The 17,262-nt window shown below is 39.7% G+C and overlaps 1 protein-coding gene across 1 annotated transcript in view; it reads right to left on the reverse strand.

Moving 5' to 3' along the window:
* Window positions 1–17,262, reverse strand: part of PTPRG (protein tyrosine phosphatase receptor type G) — a 313,959-nt gene that overhangs the window by 221,637 nt on the left and 75,060 nt on the right. The window contains 1 exon segment of the mRNA XM_007454772.1: window positions 6,158–6,253. Within this exon segment, the coding sequence (XP_007454834.1) occupies window positions 6,158–6,253 (96 nt within the window).

Consider the following 17,262-nt stretch of genomic DNA (forward strand, 5'->3'; position numbering starts at 1 on the left):
CATGTCAGACCAATGGAACCCCCGGGCAAAGCCCCATCCTCAATGGATCAGGAGCCTGAGAAACTTCATGTTCAATGTCCTTCACCATCTCAAAAGCTTTATACTTCTGTACAACCACCACCTTTCTTAGCTGAAGCTTACACAGCCACCTAGACATACCCTTTTCCAAAGCCCAAATCATTAATCTTGTGGTGGGATCCTGAAAGGTTTGCTGTGACTTAGTCCTACTCATGACCTATATCCTGAACAACAACTGAGGTCGAGACAACGATGTGAGGGCTATAGGGAAAGGTGGACGGTGGGATACAGGGAGAAGAGAAACAAGACATGGACCTCCACCTCCAAGAGTTCGTATTCTAGTATTCGCAGGTCCTACACTCCCTAGCGCCTGTTTCTAATACTCCTTTGCTACCATGATATCAGCTTGCTCTTCTCCAGTCAAGACTCTAGGGCCTAAATATGTTTCTACTGAATTCAGCTAAGTAATTGTACAATCAAGCCACCGTGGAAGCCACTTGCAAGAAGAGATGCCAGTGGTGAGTAAGTGAGTACTCCTAGACCTCCATGATCTCACAGTACAAAGGCTGAAGAAAGCAAGTAAAATAACAGCTTGAATGCAAGATGGAATGCTAAGAGAAACAGGGGGTTAAAGGAAGGACAAATCACATCTCCCTTTGGTGGGGGGAGGGCAGGTGAGATCCAGGGAAGTGGAGAAAAAGGCATCCTTGCCAACCCTGGGTGAGTCATCAAGAGCTCCTCCTGCCTTCTCAACGTGGATAAATAATCCCAGGTGCTGCCATTTCATTTAATTACTAAGCCTCTCCAGATGGAGAAAAATAATTAAGCAGTCGGTACCACCAAGATGATATAAAGAATGCGTTAGCAACTTTTGAAACATTTGAGTTTTGAAGTTTGCTTTCAACAGTGAAAGAAGGGCAGAAGTGAAGAGGGCCCAAATGACTGAGTGACAGACATTAGAGAAAACCAAAGGACAGCAGTCAGATAGTGGGTAGAAATTTAAATAGGAAAAAAGCAAATACTTGTGCAAAGGGGCTCAATCCTCCCAGAAGCAGCAGAGCCGCTAACATTAAATGAAGAAGCCTAATGGAGCTGGTGAAGATAGGTTGTCAAAAAAGAAATACTTTAAGGCAACCTAAAAATCCATTTATTTCTTTCTTAAATGTATAAGAAATACGCTGGTGACTGGGCCTCTGGATGCAGACGTGATATAAATTTTATCTTTGTGTCGGATGCAAAGATTCAGAAGTGATTAAACCCAAAACGGTCTAACAAGGAAGCTGGAAAGAACCACACGGAGAAAAGTTTCTAAATATAGATGCTCTTAAAGAACCATGCATTTATAAATCTAAAGTTCAATGGAATCAGGAAATCAATAAAAATAAAATTTCTGGCATTCAAATAACAGTAGCAACTGGGTAGTAAAACACCTGAGGGACTTCCCTGGTGGCGCAGTGGTTGAGAGTCCGCCTGCCGATGCAGGGGACGCGGGTTCGTGCCCGGCTCCGGCAAGATCCCACATGCCGCGGAGCGGCTGGGCCCGTGAGCCATGGCCACTGAGCCTGCGCGTCCGGAGCCTGTGCTCCGCAACGGGAGAGGCCACAAGAGTGAGAGGCCCGCGTACTGAAGAAAACAAAACAAAACAAAACAAACAAACAAAAAACACCTGAGGTTTCCTCCCCATAACATGTTCAAAGATAATCATGTGCTTCCTCAAAAAGAAAAAAAAAAAACAAAACCCACAAAAATCAAATCTATAAACCACAGTAATCAAAATTATAAAAAGTTTGGGGATCCCAAACTTCTATGAGCATCAGACTGAAAACCATTAATAAGGGTGCACAGTTCGAAGACATTTCGATGCTGGTGGGAAAATGGAGGGACGTGTTCCAAGAGGAATGATGAAGAAACAGATTGGAAGAAAGAAAGACCAAATCAGAACCCAATTCCGAGGGTGATCATAGAAGATTCTTGATCTAAAATAATATAGGTCAAATGGTAGTTCTATTTTTAGTTTTTGAGGGAACCTCCACGCTGGTCTCCATAGTGGTTGTACCAATTTACATTCCCACCAACAGTGTAGGAGGGTTCCCTTTTCCCCACACCCTCTCCAGCATTTACTGTTTGTACAAATGGACTTATTTACAAAACAGAAGTAGAGTCACAGATGTAGAAAACAAATTTATGGTTACCAGGGGTAAGGGGGGTAGGGATAAAGTGGGAGATTGGGACTGACATATACACACTATGTATAGCACAGGGAACTCCTCTCAAGGCTCTGCAATGGCCTATATGGGAAAAGAACCTAAAAAAAAAAGGGGATATATGCATATGTATAACTGATTCACTTTGCTGTACACCTGAAACTAACACAACATTGTAAATCAACTATACTCCAAAATATATTAAAAGAAAAAAATTTAGGTCAAGTTAAAAGTAAAGGTCAATCTGAGGGTTGAGTACTCTCTGCTCTATACAGATGGTCCCTAACTTATGACTTTTTTGACTTTATGATGGTGTGAAAGTGACACACATTACTTCAGATTTTGACCTTTTCCTGGGCTAGCGATATGGCGAGATACTCTCTCCTGACGCTGGGCAGGGCAGTGGGCTGAAGCTCCCAGTCAGCCACTGGTTCACAGGGTAAACAACCAATACTCGTACAACCACTCTGTACCCAACCATTCTGGTTTTCCCTTTCAGTAGAGTGTTCAGTAAATTCCATGAGACAGTCAAAACTTCATGTGGTGTTAGACTTTTTGTTAAAATAACAGGCTTTGTGTTAGATAATTGTGCCCAACTGCAGGCTAATACAAGTGTTCTGAGTGCGTTTAAGGGAGGCTGGGCTAAGCTACGACGTTCGGTAACTTGGGTGTATTAAATGCATTTTCCACTTAAGATATTTTAAACTTACGACGGGTTTATTAGGATGTAATCCCAACTTAAGTCGACAAAGATTTGTAACCTTAAATCAAAGCTATTTAAATCTTTTTGAGTTATTTTCAAAGCAAAGCATCCTTCGACAAATTGCCTTATCATTCCACTGTCATTTCAACTGTCTTATAAACCTAGGTTTTCATTTCTTACTTCTTCAAACAGATAACCCAAGTAGAGTGTTATCAGAATAATATATTAAGAGAGCATTTTAATAACTTTTGGCATTTACATTTCCACAGGAATTCAAATCAGGCTAACTAGTATAGTGGAGATTCTATTTTAACGAACAGAAAATAATTAACTTTGTACTAATATAAATTAGCTAACCAAGCATTTATTTATTCTCTTTAGTGGTTTAACAACAAATATCTCCATCCCTCGCCAATTTCATGTTTTAACTTCTTTATTTAAAAAATCCTTTAAAATCAGACTTTCCCCTTCCTTTCCCCTATATCTTCTAGAAGGCTGCGAGGCCAAAGGTGTGTGAACTAGAATAAAGGTGTTCCTTCCTCGAGATGCATTACTAACATATGTTGCACAACTGTAATAAATATTCCAGTCAGGAGTAGCTATGAAGTGAATGCGCCTTCTAGCACTGTGTAGGCCCAAACGCTTAAAACCATGTGGGGCTGCCATGATTTGTTTTCTTCCATACCTGGAGGCGATCCTTCCTTTACTAGTGTTCACACAAAGCACTCAGGGGAAACCCGGCTCGCTATATTTCAGCACTGAGACTGACCTTCAACTCTGTCTGTAACCAAAAGATGTCAGGCACTAGTCAAAGTTACTGGGGTCCAGGTTGGAGTCATGATCTCAAGGTCATGTTGACAGGAAGTCATGAAGAAAACCGCCTAGAGACTGTGTTGCCATGGGAATTCACACCCCCTCCAAAGCAGACAGAGAGTCACTACTCAGATCTTGATTACTGCAACATCATCAGGAAATTTTATGTAAGATCTTCCATATTTAACTGAAGAAAATAATTGTAAACACTATGTAGCATCCATAATCATGCCCATGAGCTACAATAGGACCACCTGCAGGCAACCTATCCTCTCAGCCAATATATGGTTCCCTGGTCGACCACGTGTCTGCTAGGTTTGTGTTTGCTTTGGTGTTTTGGAAACATAAGAACCTCATCATATCTAATCACAGCAAAGGCGGTGAGAGAGCCAAAACAACCCAGCATAATAGGCACATGATCCGGAAGAAAAAAGAAACAAAGATAATGCAAAATGGAAAGTGTTAGAAAATTATTCTAGTGTGTGGAGTAAGTTGGCATCAAAGCTACAGCAACTGCACAGAAATTAGCCTTGCCTAGACAAGCACTTGTAGGTCATTCACATCCTATCACTCTGGAAAATGAATATGTGAGTTTATGAGGACCAAGTCAGACCACAGCCTTTTACAAGTGGAAAAGTTTCTCTACTCATGTCTTTCTACCCATTATCACATGGGACTGTGACAGCGAGGTCCTCCTAGTGGGCAGGAGCTGACTATACTCATCTTATATATTTAATGTAGCAACTGGTACCATACCTGGCATTGAATCACTGCTGAAACAATGATAAATACCTCTTCAATACTAAAATGTAAGATGCCAGGTTTGAATTTGGAAATACATACCAAGATTTCTCTATTTGGGGGAGAAATACCAAACTCCCAAATTTAGCATTCTTATTAGAAAGATTCAAAACACAGAAATCTCAAAATACAGGTTCTAACGAGACTGCCATATTAAAATAACAATACCGTCTTCTTTCCACTACCTGACATAGTGTGAACTCTGATGTATAGATGCATATGTGGACTTATAAAGAACACAAAGAAAGCAGCTCAACACAGCTGCTATCTAAAAAAAAAAAAAAAAAAAAAAAAAAAAAAAAACTATTCTAGAAAAAAAAGAAAAAAACTATTCTATTTTATATTATCTGCCCTCTATTTTGTGTCTACAGGACAGCAAGCCAAAATTTAGAGGACTAACCAGATGAAATGCACATTAAATTTCTTTGTATGTGAACTACACTCGTGTCCTGGAAATACTTTAAAAATCCAAAACCTAGATTTCACACTGAGGTCTTTTGCTGGTTTGTACACCAATGTGCCTACCCTGCCCAATACTTTAATTGGGCTTACATTTAACAAGTTACTAGAGCCGGAAAAATAGAAAGCTTTTGGGTAGAGCATGCTGTGAAACAGACCTTCCAGTACTCATAATAACATTTTAAAAATTTACTTTCTATAAAAAGGATGACCTATAAAGTAGAACCTGGTTGGACTGGACATGGGTGGGCATGACAGGGAGGGAAGCAGGGGTAGGTTTGATGGCAGGGCTGCAGGAGTAGAGGTCCGACAACATGAAAAACAGTGTGCTAAGAGGACAATAACAGAAAATAAGAGGTAACTATGTAAGTGGAAACTGTCTAAGAATGGAAGTTCAAGCGACCTCAGTATTGCCTAAGGCAAAACAACCATGGTTTAGATGCAGAAGGGGTCCAGACAGAACCAAGTGAACTGCCAACAGCACAGTGCCCAGAATAGACTTCTGTTCATGCAGAGAAGACACATATACCACAGAGTCTCCACCCCACAGAAACAGGGATGGCTGGATACAGATACGTATTTTATTTGGCATTTACCAAATGTCTACTGTGTGCCAAAACCCACACTAGGGACTTCATTTAATGAAAATGTATTAACTTGGAAATGGTCCCAATAAAAATTTTAGTTACCATGGGGATTTCTGGCGGGGGTGGGGTGGGGTGGGAACGAGGTCTCTTTAGATAAATGACCGATGCAATTTATTAACCTACTTGCAAGTAATGTCAAATTTAAAGTTGCTCCAAAGAAAAACCACTTTTTTTCTTTTTCACATCAGTCTCTTAATATGCTGTAGGAACCTGTTCAAGATGCTTCAGCAGTGAAGTAACTTAGATGATAAATGTGTTCTTCAATCTGTGCACCAGTCAAGTAGCAATAAAATCAGAATAATTCATGCAAAAATTTTCATTATGTTTCTAAACATACTTATTTACATTTTAAATCACACATTAGACAATATGAAATATCTTTCATTTAGACAGGTGTGAACTAGAAAACAGATGCATTCATTAAACATGGAACAATTCGGTGAATTAAAAAAAAAATACTCAAGAGAACTCTTTGGTTGAGGTATCAATACTTAAGCCCACTGTTAACTTACTTGAAAAAATATGGCCATGGCTCCGATTATTCTGTTTTCAGAAATGGCAGTTTGAAAGCTGTCAAAGTCATCTGGATTGTAAAAGAAAATCTGCATCTGTAAAAGAACAATTAAAAAATGTATTAGGAAAAGACATTAGGAAAACCTATGCAGAAATAGAGAGAGTAGTACAATGGACCCAAATTCCCCAACATACTAAGATTTTGCCAAATGTACTCATCCTTCCGTACTTTTTTCTTTGCTAAAGTATTTGAAAGCAAACCCCAGACATCATATCATTTTACCCCTACATACTTCAGTAGGTATCACTAAAACACACATCCTTCCACATAACTACAATGCCTTCAGGCCACACAAAATAAAGAACACCAACACCTTCTTATTACCTAATACTCATGTCATGGTGAAATGTCCCTGTTAAGAAACAAAATTTTAATGGAGTTAAATACCATGAAGTAGGAAACTAAGACTGTGAGATTCAGTCCTTATGTTAAAATTATAAACGCTTAAATGGACACATCTTTATAGGTAATGCCCATTCCAATGACGAGGATCTGAGGGGGGCTCTCAGTAGCTTTGAGAAACAGTCCAAATGGACTATTTTAGTCAATCAAAAAAGAATATAATGGTAATGATGATAATAATGCTTAATATTTTACAGTTTGCGTAAAGCCATCCCATTCACGATTTCACTAAATCCATCTAACAATCCCTGGGAAGACTGGGCAGAAATTACTACACTCAGTTACAGATGAGGAAATAGTGCTTCAGAAAGTTGATGCCGACTTGGTCAAAAAGAAACATCAGTTGATGAGTGTAAAGTCCAGGTGCTCTCATCCCAACCTTAAATACCTTCTCTTACATGTGGCAAGGGTTTCTCACTCAAAAAGCAGAACATGGATAAATCAACTTAAAATAATTATACAATTTTAATGCCTGCACACTCCTCAATACCTGAACAGTTCAGAGAACGAAAACAACCTACAGAATATTCTTGAGAGACTACATATGTGATAAAAAGAAAAGATCTGGGACCCTATTCCAGCTTCTTCGTTTACTTGCATGTGAGCCCTCAGGCAAGCCAGTGAATTTCTAAGCATCATTCCTTACCTATAGAATCAAGCGCTTACCCTTGGTAGGGTGGGGGTGGGGATCAAACATGTAGGTGCAGGGTACAGTGTAGCACTATGCCTGGACCTTAACTGTGCTCCACAAATCGTCATCCTTGTCACGTTAACTTTTGGCAGGCATCTTGAGATGTCTAATATGAATGTGATGGCACTGAATCTTCTTCAATGGCCCCTACTCTTTCCAGAAAATCAAATCTCGGATATCATTAGCTCTCTTCCATGACCTCTATTTTCCCACTTTCCCAAATGACATGATGCTATTTTCGGAACAGCCACACCCCAGATGGAGTACGGAGACTTGATACTAAATGATAGATTCCCAATGGGAAAAGGGAAGTCAGAGAGACAAGCTGAAGTACATATGTCAAAGGTGAACAGAGTCCTGCTGACCGAACTAACCAAGACGTTAAGAACAAGGTGACATATCTTCTCTGAAGGGCATATTTAGGGAGCCCAAATCAGGACACTTTTTAGGAAAAGTTAGATAACCAAGCGGATGGGAGAAGAATGGGTAGATTCTTTTGGAGAATCTTCTTTCTTATGGTGAATTATTTTCCTTAGACTCTGCATTCCCACTGACGCTGGCAACCTCTTAGACATGTGTTGCCTTTATGTCTGGACAGCTACAGACATCATGAATTTACTCTGAGAAAAAATCCATTCAGGGAGGTGCAGATTACAATAGTTTAATACTGGGTGAATTGCTTTGGGGACGATGCCACTAACCCAAGAAAGAAACTCTGCATAAGTATATTCAGAAAATTACACTTCACTTTCCTTTGAAAACCCAGGCCCTCATATGAACTAAGTTCACAGAAGGTTTTCTTATTCTTCAGCCCATGAGCAGGGGTGGCATTGTTTAATGCATCACCTGAAGAGTGTGTGATACAAAATACTTTAAGATCTCTTCAAGAGCATTTTCATTTACAACCGGGTGAGGAAATTCATTTTTAGAAAATGTCTTTGAGTCATGGCTCCACCCGTCAGGATAATAAAATGTCTCATAAAGAGAACAGCAGCCATAGGTCTCAAGTATCAGTTTTCTTTGCTATTTCTTTCAAGTTGTAGTCCACTGAATTAGGTTAACTTTTAAAGATATCTTAAATATGAAAGTAAATAAGTAGATGGAGTTTTGCCAAGAGGGCACTGGACTTTAAATCATTTTGTTGTTATTGTTGATGAGACAAATTTAGGCACAGGCTAGAAACCTATTTTACAAAAACATCTTTGGAAGGGATTGGGGTGGCTGCTGAATATTGCGAGTAAGCCCATCAACTTTCTGTATCTGCTCTCAAGTGCCATGTTCAGAGCCTTCCTTCAGCCTCCCCCAAAGTGCGTTCTCTCTAATAATGTGAATCGAAGTCAAGCTTACTGTATAGCAATCCTCTTCCTGTAGAAACATGGTGAATTGAAACTGAAGAAAAGATCTGGGAAATCGGGCAATAAAGAGATCTATTCACTGTTCCTTATATTCTTTACACACATCACCAATTTATATTTTACCCATTTGCATTCTTCCTCTCTCCCTCCAAGCAATTATCTTCCCTGAATCACTTAATAGTTAGGTGGGAGAAAATACGCCCCTTTACCAATACATACGTAAGTGTATCATTTCTAAGAATAAGGATATTCTGTTACATATCCACAGTAACATTATTAAAATGAGCAAGTTTCACTTTGACACAAAGTTTATTATAGATCATTATATGGTTCTTGGTCCAGGAATCCAATCCAGGACCTAACTTTGCATTCAGTTGCCATGTCTCTTTGTACTGACCCCTCCGACCCCCAACTTTCACCTGGGACAGTTACTCAGCCTTTCTTTTTCTTTATTTGGTAGTTTGAAGTGTGCAGCCCAGTGATTATGTAGAATTGGGGTCAGTCTCATGGCTTCTCATGATTAGACTCAGGTCGTGCCCTTTGGGCAGGGGACCACAGTTGTAGTACTGTGGCTTCACAGAGCACCAACCTGCCCAGCAGGAGATGCTTCAAACAGATTCCTTTGTCATTTTGCCATGCTCCCATCATTTTTCATTCTTTAGCACCTCCTTATTAGCTGGCACAGATGTTCTAACCTCACCTTGTATTTCCCCTGTTCCAGCCCTGGAACTGGCCATTTCTTGACTGAGCCCTGGTTTCTTTTAGTGAGGAATGGTATTTAAAGACCAAACAGTGTTAACTCAATATTTTCCAAATATGTTTGATATTGGAACACTTTGGTTCTTCAAGGAAACTGTACAGCTTGAGGCTCTGTACGTCTATTCCAACCAGGACCCAGAAAACTGGGTCAACGTGGTGTAAATCAATGTCCCTCCAACACAAAGAGTGCCATGAGATATGTAAGTCTCCCCAACAACAGAAACAAACTGCATGAAGGTCAAATAAAAAAGCCACTGGTAGACTGTGGGTAGACCAGGGTGCAACTGAAGGACCAGTCCTATAAAGTATTTTAAACTCACGAGCGAGAATAACAGGCCTGGTGGATCATTTAATTTTTACCTTGTGTAATGGTTGGAATGGAAAAATCTGCAGGAATTCCTCTAGCCAGATCAAGGCGATAGATAACATCGAGTATAATGTGGCATAACCTGACATTTGGAAAGTGGTATTCTACCCCATCACTGACCAGGAAGCATGTACTAAATCATACATATGGAAAATGGCCGAATGAATGACAACACTATCAAGTAACGGGAGGAAGATGAGATGGGTTCTGTGAGAACAGGGTTGACAGCAGTCAATGCTCTCGTGTTATAGGGTCCTAGCATGATGTATACAGAGTCACAACAAAATGCCCACTTGGCTGCCCTTTTCTCCTGCCTTGCTCTATTTCCCCCCTTACATTTAAAACTGTCCTAGTTGCAATTTGATTTAAAACTATATATATGCCAGGTTTCCAATTTGTATCACTCGCTGTGTTAAGCTGAATAAATAAAAATCAACAAATCTGAAAACGACGGCTATCTGTACTTTTATTCATGTTGTTATTTTTCAAATATTTATAAAGTGCCTACTGTATATCAGGCACTGTACTCTCATTCATTGATACTCACTGAAGTAGGTACCACCATGATCCTCATTTTACAGCCAAAGAAAAGAAGGATTTCTAAAATTACAACACTCTTTAGGACGGAGGGTGGGGTTGGGATAAAACCTAATTGTTCCAATCCTAGTCAAAGCCTTAATCACTGTGCTTCTTTCCAGAAGGCAAAAAAATTTACTCAATGCCTATTATGTATAAGGCACTATGACAAATGAAGACAGTTTGCACTTGGGAAGACAAAAATATCAATAATAAGACAAGGTTCACATTTTTTTTTGAATGCCAAAGTTGAGTTGTAGATACATGTACCACAAAAATGCCTAAAGTAGTAAATGGCTCATGGTCATACACTAAATGAATACAGAATAATACAGGCAATGGGCAAGAGGGGATATTTTCTTGAAGGTGGACTTCCTATTCTCTAATGTGGTAGTTGTTTGTGTAAGTCAGCTCTCACATCCCTGTCGTGATGGCGGCAAGAAGAAATGATCCCAATGCAAGAGTGGAAAATCCAGCAGCACTTTCTTTGGTGATTTAGAAAGCTCTACAGTTTAATTTCCTCTCAAAAAACTTACATAATATTTCTCCAATGTGTACCCCCCCTCACATACATGGCCCAAGAAAAAATTCATGATGAATTAAGGAAATGGCACGCAGACAGCCCAGAGGAAAGGTCATCTACCCATAGATTCATCAGACATTTCCAGGATACTGTCATTCATCTTTAACAGAATGGAAGAACACATAGGAAAAGCTACAGGAAAAGAAAAGGTGAGACATAAACAGGATGAAATAAATATGGTGACTAGAAAGGCAAGAGCAGAATTAATAAGAGGCAGTAGATAACAGAACTGAAGAGGCAAAATGTATTTTCCTGATCATTCTTGGGGCTACCATGTAGTCAGCCAGTTGAGAACATAGGTAGTGAACAAAAAACAGTTGCCTAAGAATAAAAACATGTAGCAAAGACAAAGTAAAAATCCCAACACAGTTCATGATCTACTGGTTCCACTTGTTGGACGATTTGCAAATGATGGTGTCAGAATTAAGGTTTTGGATAATAGGTTCTTACTCTAACTTAATTTTTAGATTATGCTGTACCTTTACTACTATATAGCCAGATCACACACACTCAACACAACACGTTCTAATTCTTTCATTCTGCCATTGCCATCAGACAGGAAGACTGATGAGGGCAGGAAGGCTACCTGCCTAGTTAAAGGCTGTGTCTTGAACAGTACTGTTCTTGTAAATACTACTAATTCATATTTGGGAATGAATAAAATCAGTGGGAGCTCTGGGTAGCTAGCTGCAAGGATAGTCAAATGATAAAGCTGGCCTTTCTCACCTTCTGAGATGGCCCACACTCTGTGGAATGTGTTTCTCTCTAAATAAATCCTCTTCTTACCTATCACTTTGTCTGTCACTGAATTCTTTCTGCTATGAGACATCAAGAACCTGAGCTTCTTTAAGTCCTGAAACCAGGTGTGTGATCTCAGTTAAAAGACCGTGGGTTTTAGCTGGGTTCGAGTCCCAGCCACATGGGTTCAAGCCTCAATCCGAGGTGCACCGTTTCACCATCTGTGTCAGCCACCTTGAAAGTGTATTCTCCAGTCCTAATCAAGCCTTCAGATGACTTCAGCCCCAGCCGACATCTGACAGCAACTTCACAAGAAAACCCAAGCCAGAATTGCCCAGCCAAGCCTCGCCTGAATTTCTGACCCATAGGAACTATAAGGGGCTCATGCCAAGGAGTACTTCCCAGAACTTCTGCTTCCAGTGTCCCTGTCCCTGTGGTGAGCCACAGCCATCCCCCACCTCTGCAGGAGACCCTCCAACACTAGTAGCCATGTGGATGAAAGGCTCTTGCTGCTCCAGCCAGGAGTCGGGACTCTGCCTCTGAGGTGGGAGAGCCAACTGCAGGACACTGGTCAACAAGAGACCTCCCAGCTCCACATAATATCAAACGGCGAAAATCTCCCAGAGACCTCCATCTAAACACCAGCACCCAGCTTCACTCAACGACCAGCAAGCTACACTGCTGGACACCCTATGCCAAACAACTAGCAAGACAGGAACACAACCCCACCCACTAGCAGAGAGGCTGCCTAAAATCATAATAAGTCCACAGACACCCCAAAACACAGCACCAGACGTGGACCTGCCCACTACAGAGACAAGATCTAGCCTCATACACCACAACACAGGCCTACACAACCCAGTGAACCAACCTTAGCCACTGGAGACAGACATCAAAAACAACGGGAACTAGGAACCTGCAGCCTGCAAAAAGGAGACCCCAAACACAGTAAGATAAGCAAAATGAGAAGACAGAAAAACACACAGCAGATGAAAGAGCAAGATAAAAACTCACCAGACCTAACAAATGGAGAGGAAATAGGCAGTCTACCTGAAAAAGAATTCAGAATAATGACAGTAAAGATGATCCAAAATCTTGGAAAAAGAATAGACAAAATGCAAGAAACAGTTAACAAGGACCTAGAAGAAATAAAGATGAAACAAACAATGATGAACAACACAATAAATGAAATGAAAAATACTCTAGATGGGATCAATAGCAGAATAAATGAGGCAGAAGAACGGATAAGTGACCTGGAAGATAAAATAGTGGAAATAACTACTGCAGAGCAGAATAAAGAAAAAAGAATGAAAAGAACTGAGGACAGTCTCAGAGACCTCTGGGACAACATTAAACGCACCAACATTCGAATTATAGGGGTTCCAGAAGAAGAAGAGAAAAAGAAAGGGACTGAGAAAATATTTGAAGAGATTATAGTTGAAAACTTCCCTAATATGGGAAAGGAAATAGTTAATCAAGTCCAGGAAGCACAGAGAGTCCCATACAGGATAAATTCAAGGAGAAATACGCCAAGACACATATTAATCAAACTGTCAAAAACTAAATACAAAGAAAGCATATTAAAAGCAGCAAGGGAAAAACAACAAATAACACACAAGGGAATCCCCATAAGGTTAACAGCTGATCTCTCAGCAGAAACTCTACAAGCCAGAAGGGAGTGGCAGGACATACTGAAAGTGATGAAGGAGAAAAACCTGCAACCAAGATTACTCTACCCAGCAAGGATCTCATTCAGATTTGATGGAGAAATTAAAACCTTTACAGACAAGCAAAAGCTGAGAGAGTTCAGCACCACCAAACCAGCTTTACAACAAATGCTAAAGGAACTTCTCTAGACAAAAACACAAGAGAAGGAAAAGTCCTATAATAACGAACCCAAAACAATTTAGAAAATGGGAATAGGAACATACATATCGATAATTACCTTAAATGTAAATGGACTAAATGCTCCCACCAAAAGACACAGATTGGCTGAATGGATACAAAAACAAGACCCATATATATGCTGTCTACAAGAGACCCACTTCAGACCTAGAGACACATACAGACTGAAAGTAAGGGGATGGAAAAAGATATTCCATGCAAATGGAAACCAAAAGAAAGCTGGAGTAGCAATTCTCATATCAGACAAAATAGACTTTAAAATAAGGACTATCAGAAGAGACAAAGAAGGACACTACATAATGATTAAGGGATCGATCCAAGAAGAAGATATAACAATTGTAAATATTTATGCACCCAACAAAGGAGCACCTCAATACATAAGGCAAAAACTAACAGCCATAAAAGGGGAAATCGACAGTAACACATTCATAGTAGGGGACTTCAACACCCCACTTTCACCAATGGACAGATCATCCAAAATGAAAATAAATAAGGAAACACAAGCTTTAAATGATACATTAAACAGGATGGACTTAATTGATATTTATAGGACACTCCATCCAAAAACAACAGAATACACATTTTTCTCAAGTGCTCATGGAACATTCTCCAGGATAGATCATATCTTGGGTCACAAATCAAGCCTTGGTAAATTTAAGAAAATTGAAATTATATCAAGTATCTTTTCCGACCACAACGCCATGAGACTAGATATCAATTATAGGAAAAGAGCTGTAAAAAATACAAACACATGGAGGCTAAACAATACACTACTTAATAACGAAGTGATCACTGAAGAAATCAAAGAGGAAATTAAAAAATACCTAGAAACAAATGACAATGGAGATACAACGACCCAAAACCTATGGGATGCAGCAAAAGCAGTTCTAAGAGGGAAGTTTATAGCAATACAAGCCCACCTTAAGAAGCAGGAAACATCTCGAATAAACAACCTAACCTTGCACCTCAAGCAATTAGAGAAAGAAGAACAAAAAAACCCCAGAGTTAGCAGAAGGAAAGAAATCATAAAAATCAGATCAGAAATAAATGAAAAAGAAATGAAGGAAACAATAGCAAAGATCAATAAAACTAAAAGCTGGTTCTTTGAGAAGATAAACAAAATAGATAAACCATTAGCCAGACTCATCAAGAAAAAAAGGGAGAAGACTCAAATCAATAGAATCAGAAATGAAAAAGGAGAAGTAACAACTGACACTGCAGAAATAAAAAAAATCATGAGGGATTACTACAAGCAACTCTATGCCAATAAAATGGACAATCTGGAAGAAATGGACAAATTCTTAGAAATGCACAAACTGCCAAGACTGAATCAGGAAGAAATAGAAAATATGAACAGACCAATCACAAACACTGAAATTGAAACTGTGATTAAAAATCTTCCAACAAACAAAAGCCCAGGACCAGATGGCTTCACAGGCGAATTCTATCAAACATTTAGAGAAGAGCTAACACCTATTCTTCTCAAACTCTTCCAAAATATAGCAGAGGGAGGAACACTCCCAAACTCATTCTACGAGGCCACCATCACCTTGATACCAAAACCAGACAAGGATGTCACAAAGAAAGAAAACTACAGGCCAATATCACTGATGAACATAGATGCAAAAATCCTCAACAAAATACTAGCAAACAGAATCCAACAGCACATTAAAAGGATCATACACCATGATCAAGTGGGGTTTATTCCAGGAATGCAAGGATTCTTCAATATACGCAAATCTATCAATGTGATTAACCATATTAACAAATTGAAGGAGAAAAACCATATGATCATCTCAATAGATGCAGAGAAAGCTTTTGACAAAATTCAACACCCATTTATGATAAAAACCCTGCAGAAAGTAGGTGTAGAGGGAACTTTCCTCAATATAATAAAGGCCGTATATGACAAGCCCACAGCCAACATCATCCTCAATGGCGAAAAACTGAAAGCATTTCCACTAAGGTCAGGAACAAGACAAGGTTGCCCACTCTCACCACTCTTATTCAACATAGTTTTGGAAGTTTTAGCCACAGCAATCTGTTTTGGGTTCGTTATTATAGGACTTTTCCTTCTCTTGTGTTTCTGTCTAGAGAAGTTCCTTTAGCATTTGTTGTAAAACTGGTTTGGTGGTGCTGAACTCTCTCAGCTTTTGCTTGTCTGTAAAGGTTTTAATTTCTCCATCAAATCTGAATGAGATCCTTGCTGGGTAGAGTAATCTTGGTTGTAGGTTTTTCTCTTTCATCACTTTCAGTATGTCCTGCCACTCCCTTCTGGCTTGTAGAGTTTCTGCTGAGAGATCAGCTCTATTTTGCTTTATATCAATGAACAGTCTTTACCCCCAGTTACTTTTTTAAAGGGTCATGATTATATTGTTACCCCCCGTGATGGTTAATTTTATGTGTCGACTTGGACCTAGCTATGGTGCCCGGTTGTTCGGTCAAATATTATTCCAGATGTTGCTGTAAAGGTATTTTTAAAAAAATCTATGACTACTATTTAAATCACTAGACTCTGAGTAAAGCCGATTACCCTCCATAACGTGGCGGCCACGTGCAATTAGTTGAAAGCCAGAGGGTGCCCTAAGAGGAAGGAATTCTGTTTCCAGATTGCAACACAGAAATTCGGCCTGAGTTTCCAGCCTTGAGACTTAAGCCTGCAACATCATCTCTTGCTGGAATTTCCAGCCTGCTCTGTACGTTGCATACTTGCCCATCTCCACAACTGAGGAAGCCATTTCCTTAAAATCTCAATCTCCCTCCCTCTCTGTTTGTCTCTCTCTCTGTCTGTCTGTCTCTCTCTCTCGTATGTAACTCCTATTGGTCCTATTTCTCTGGTGAACTCTGACTAATACACCCCTAAATGTCACTAATGATTTTAAGCAAAACACACCCAGACATATTTATATGTGTCTGTGCATCACATTATAAAACGGTTCTGCAACCCTGTTCCTTTTTGAGTTTCTTTGAGCTCTGAGCTCTCTCCTCTTCATTCATCTCTTTCTAACAAGCCTCTCCCCTGCAGAATGGGGCTACATTCTCTTACATCCTACTACAACCCAGTTCACACTCTCGCGACTTAACAGAAAAATATCCATGAACTTGAGAGACAACACAACTGGGTGATATTAAATGAAGACCAAAGGACATGGGCTACAGCATCAGACCTGATTTGTATACGGAAGACACCTGAGATCTCTAAGGCTCAGTGTCCCCTTCTGTCACAAAGAGGTAATACTGACCCCATGGGATCACTGTAATAATGAATCACTACTCACATGCTTGGGAAAAGTAAGAAGAAATTCAACAGCTCTCACTTTTTATTATTATGTATCATTATTGCTTTCTTTATGACCAGAATGGATATGCAAATAAAAGTGAAAATCAATTGTTTGGGCCGGTCAACAATCCCAATGAGTCATGCCACAAGGTGTAGCAAAGAAACCTGTGTGTGGGCTTCACACAGCCTTCATTGGAAGAATATTTTTAGAAGAACCGTGGCCCAGAGAACAGCAGGTATTCAACATCTTTACATGCAAGGTAGCATTTAAATAAACATTCTGAAACGTTTGCTTTATACAGTATCATTAATCACAGAGTGCACTAACCCTTAATTATTTCCCTTGCTCTGTAATATGGAATTATCTTCAACTATATACAGCAGGAA

The sequence above is a fragment of the Lipotes vexillifer genome, unplaced genomic scaffold, assembly GCF_000442215.2.
Source record: "Lipotes vexillifer unplaced genomic scaffold, Lipotes_vexillifer_v1.1 scaffold8, whole genome shotgun sequence".
Classification (NCBI taxonomy): Eukaryota; Metazoa; Chordata; class Mammalia; order Artiodactyla; family Lipotidae; genus Lipotes; species Lipotes vexillifer.